Genomic DNA, 4,909 nt, shown 5'->3' on the forward strand with positions numbered 1-4,909 from the left:
CCCCCAGCTGCAGGAAGGCATCTACTGTCCTGCCGTGCCACCGCCTTGGCAGAGGGAAGAGCAATCTTACTGATGTTTTTTTTAACGAGCACGCCAAGGAATCCTTGCAAAACCTGGAGAAGCCTGTGTCAGGGAGGGGCTGCCCTTTTAAACGAGCTCATTTAAGCCAGCTATATGATTAATTAGCAGGGTAGAGGTGATGGCTCTGAGGCCGGGGATCAGGCAGCACGTGCAGTCGTGTTTTGCCTTCACAGAGCTCACGGCAGCCGGCCGGCTGGAAGGGACAAGGACTCGGGTTAGTCATTTGATTTATTTGGAGCAAGAAACCCCTCCCTGCCCCAGGAAAGCTGCAATCCCGCTCCCAGGGGTAAATCCGTAGGAAATAAGTGCAGCTTTCTGAGGACGGCGGGTTTTCTTGGACCCCTCCAGCTGCCTGCTCCCCGGTTTGGGCTGACGTTTGGTGGCTGGGGGTGTCTTCTGGGTGGAGAAGATGGACGCACACAGACCCTCCTGCCCAAACTCCTCTGCTCGCTGCATCCCAGAGGCGCCCAGCCTGGTGCCACGACCCCGGTAAAAACCGGTACGCTAAAAGGGGTTACTCAATCAACGTTTTAACTGACTTGAGCAGAAGGAGCGGTTTCCATAGCAATGGGCCATCAGCCCCAATTTGTACAAAAATCAGAGTTAAAAAAAAAAATAAAAGCACCAAAACCTTTAAAAAAAAAAACCCCAAAATGGGCATTTATTAAAAAGAAGAAGATACAAAAGCGCCTCTGCCAGCTCACACTCTTCCTGCCTCCTGGAATTTCTTAAGCAGAAGTTCGTCAGCCCGAAGGGCGAAGGTCAAAGCCCGTTTCTGGTAGTACGTGGAGTCCAGCGCCAGGTTGTCAATCACGTCTGCCAGGAGATGGGCTCTCTCGACGGAGCTGCCCGGGGCGTCGTAGCTCAGGGCGGTGAAATGCACGTGCAGGTGGTAGTAGGAGGGTTGGTAATGCAGGTAGATTCGTAGCTGGGATCCGGGCACGCCAAAGCGCTTGGCTACGGCCTCCTAAGGAGAAAAAAACAAAACAAAACACAGGTCAGGACTAGCAACGCACAGTGAGGGCACGGGGCAGCTGGGGGCAGGCAGCGCATGGACAGACCGACCTTGCAACGGACAGAAAGGAGCATCCCCGGATGGCACAAAAAAGCGGAGAGAAAGGCAGAAGTGATTTCTGCTTCCTCCATCCTCACAGCAAGGGCGAGGGAGAAGTCGGGAAAGACAGAGCTCTTCCCCATCCTCTGCGTCAGCCTCCGCAGGGATGGAGCGATGCCTCCGGCCGCCCCACTTTTCTCCCTCCGTGACGGGACGGGCTCTCCGCTCGTATCGTTTTCCCTTCCACCCTTATCGCTTCGGCTCGCTCAGCAAGTTACGGGGATCCTGTTACCAGCCGGTGTAATTAAAGCTATAAACAGCAACGGCTAACTCCGGCACGCTGGCTTGGTTTGCTGCTCAGTGCACCGCAATCCCCTGACTAATCTCTTAATTAATCTCCGCTTTCCCCGGTGCAATTACTTTCCAAATTTCGAACGCAGTGAAGGAAAGAGAAGCTATCGCGCATCCATCTACCAAGCACGCCCCGTCACGGGGCTGGAAAAAAAACAAAAACTCGTCAGCCGGTGAAAACGGTCAAGGGGTTGGGAAAGAAGTTATCAACACAAGGAGGACAGGGCTCGACTCCTGCAACTCACTGCTAACAGAGAATCATAGAATCATTGAGGTTGGAAAAGACCTCTAAGATCATCGAGTCCAACCGTCGACCCAACACCACCACCCACTAAACCATGTCCCTCAGCGCCTCATCTACACGTCTTTTAAATACTTCCAGGGATGGTGACTCAACCCCTTCCCTGGGCAGCCTGGTCCAATGTTTCACCACTCTTTCAGTAAAGACATTTTTCCTCACATCCAATCTAAACCTCCCCTGGCGCAACTGGAGGCCGTTTCCTCTCGTCCTATCGCTTGTTACTTGGGAAAAGAGACGGACAACTATCGAGCAGCCCTGAAACGCCTCGAATGCGGCATGGCTTTCCCGGGGCAAGGTGCCGACGGAGCAGCAGGGACGGGGCGGGGGCGGTCTCCAAGCAGAGATGCTAGAGAGGGCAGCGCAGCCCCGGTTCGTGACGTATCATCATCTCTCGGTTGTTGGTCCCCACGCAGATGCTGTGCACGGGTTGGTCAGGCAGCTGCCGGAGAATGCAGGCAGCGACCTTGCGGCAGGCAGGCCGTGCTCTCCCCGGCCAGGACAGCGGCGTCGGACCAGCCTCGCGCTTACCTTGCCTTCTTCCAAGATGTTCCTCAGCAGCGGGAGGTGCTCAGCGGTGAGGTCCCGAAGCGACTTGACCTCCCGGCAGTGAACGAGGGCTATCAGATAGAGGTCTTCCAGCTGCAGAGAGAGAGATGGAGGACAGTGACGACGGTGACCGCAGAAAGAGCGGATGGAGGCACGAGCGCTTTGGACCTGACACACCAACCGCAGCTTTCCAGGCTGTGTCACAAGGGGCTACCCGCTCTCGTGTTTAACCCGCGCCCAAGCTGGGTTGGATCCAGTACGAACCTCCCGGTACGAGATGCGCTCACAAACCCACTGCACCTCAAAGCATCGTTTTTGGACAAATTGGGTTTTGTCCAGGAAAAACCAGAAGAGGACAGCTTCACCCCAACCGATAAACAGCGGGATCACAAATACCTTCTCAGCTTTAAAGGCAGATCAATCCATCAACCCTTTTCTACCGTAAACACAGCACTTGCTGTTGCCCTTGCACGTTCACAACATCTCCCCGAGCATCTCAAAAACGTTGTCCCAGTGCAGATCGAGGCTGGCAGAAAAAGGTGCTGGCACCCAGCCTGCTAGGTGGGGGAAACTGAGGCACCCACCAGCCCCGGCCCAGGAGGCTGTGGGGTCTGCCAGCAACCCCTATGCACGGACGCCGCGCCGAGCACGGCCTTTTCTGCAGAGCAAGCGAATGGTTTATCTCCATGCTCAGACGAGGATTTACAGTGAATCGCAGCAGCCAAAACTGCGACTGTAGATTTTTCCAAGTGAAAAGCTTCCTATATTTCCACTGTGCAAATAGCCGGCCACTTTCCAGTCCCACCAGTTCTATAAATAACTATTTTCAAGACCTAATCAGTCACCGGACAATCCCAGTGCAGTAAAATTCATCCGTTCAGCAGCTCTCAGCCAGGCCTTTGGCATCTCCTGAAGCACTTACCGAATTCAATGTTTAACAAGACGTAGGGCTGTGGATCACTACGCTTTAAAAAAAAAAAAAATTTTAATAAAAAAAAATCCCCCGTCTTCTTCAGCTCAGTTAGTGGCTTTCTAATATAAACACTGCAAAGCAAAGGGTTTAGATACTTGAGACCCAGCAGATCTTTTCAGGGCTGTGAGAAACCCATCTGGCTATTTGGAAACAGATGCTTGTGCCAAAAGATGCTCTCAGGACCCTGTCTCAGGGCTCTCGAAACACGAAGCTGCTATTTGCACCCAGCCAGCACAGCGATGCTCATGGTTCGGTTTGATTCCCAAAGCAGCCCTGCGCACAGCTCCGGAAAAAGAGAGCGTATCAGCTTGTCCTCTGCGGATCAGGGCTGGCTGGCGGGAGGAAAAGCAAACATCTCTTCTCCTTAGAACAACATCTGCATGTTGCTGTTTGAAACAAATAAGCCTGTTGCTAAAAAGGCCCTGAATGATCTCATGCCGGGCATCGTTTCAGGCAACGCCTCGGGGCTCCTGCGGGTTTGAAACCAACTCAAGAAGAAAAGGGGGGGAACCCACACCAAAAAAAACCAACTTTAAAAAAACAACTCAAACCACTATCAAGGTTGGGCAGCAGGAGCTGACACAGCGCCCGGAAGATCGAGGCCGGCAGCAAGCGTGCAGACTTCAGGATGCAAACAAGAAATCTTCCTCTCATCAATCAACCTGGAATAATTACAGGTGAATTCGCAAGCATTTGCGGGCAAGGTGCTAAGCTAGTGCAAGGCGACGCTGTTGAAGGGACTTCTAAGGGGAGGCTCGTAGAGTCCTGCTGGGAGCTCTGTCTCACTTCCCTAATTTAATTTAGTAACCTTGCCTGTTCAGTGGGGCGCAGCAGAAAGAACCGGTGCTCGCAGGCAGCCCCAGGGCTGCCGGGATCAGCTCTGGCTCGGCATCACCCACAGCCAAGAAGAAATTCCTTGGCTCGAAGGCAGAAGTCAACAGCCCTTGCTGAGACGTTGGCTCGCCTGCCTGGGAAAGAGACAGGCAAGGCAAAGGCCCTGGATGGCCTCAGGGATGACGGCTCTCTTGTTGCAGACAGCAGCCATTGGGAAGAAATCAAGAAGTTCCTGTTCAACATACCGAGAGACAACAGCAGCATGGGGAAACGTCCCCTAAAGACAAACCCTACCATTTAAGCGCTCCCTAACCTTGCTAGCTGCAAGACGCGGATACAACAGGTCTCTAGAGAAAGCTAAAGCTCAATTTTTAGCCCATCCGTCTCCAATCCTGATGTGAGTTGCGAAGCTTGGTTGCAGCGAGCAAGGATTTACACCGAGCCTTTGCTCAGAGGGAGGAAAGGGATGGTGCGTTGCACTTTTTAGGATCCCTAAATACTGCCGCTCTGAAAGTAAAGGACACCCAACAGGGCATGGCGGCGTAAGCACAACGGCAAGCTTGCCGTATATCACCTGCTTTGCAAGGTCTCTCCAGGAAGAAGGTCGCACCTCCCAGTGAACAGGCAGAAATTCGAGCTTGGTTACCCCATCACAGCTCAACAAGGGATTTTTGGAGTAGCTGATGTGCAAGGAATTCATGACGACAGGATATTACCCTGCAAGTGACTTACTCACCTGTCCTCCCCAAGCCACCCCCACCCCCCCCCC

At 53.2% G+C, this 4,909-nt stretch overlaps 1 protein-coding gene across 1 annotated transcript in view; it reads right to left on the bottom strand.

Moving 5' to 3' along the window:
* Positions 1-599: 599 nt before the first annotated feature.
* The window catches only part of DCPS (decapping enzyme, scavenger), a 20,916-nt gene continuing 16,606 nt past the window's right edge, over positions 600-4,909 (bottom strand). The window contains exons 5-6 of the mRNA XM_009273010.1: positions 2,316-2,426; positions 600-1,048 (exon numbers count right to left, since the gene is read on the bottom strand). Coding sequence (XP_009271285.1) covers positions 782-1,048; positions 2,316-2,426 — 378 coding nt within the window. The 3' untranslated portion in view covers positions 600-781. The remainder of the gene's footprint in view (positions 1,049-2,315; positions 2,427-4,909) is intronic.

This window comes from Aptenodytes forsteri, unplaced genomic scaffold (genome assembly GCF_000699145.1).
Source record: "Aptenodytes forsteri isolate BGI_AS27 unplaced genomic scaffold, ASM69914v1 Scaffold126, whole genome shotgun sequence".
NCBI lineage: Eukaryota > Metazoa > Chordata > Aves > Sphenisciformes > Spheniscidae > Aptenodytes > Aptenodytes forsteri.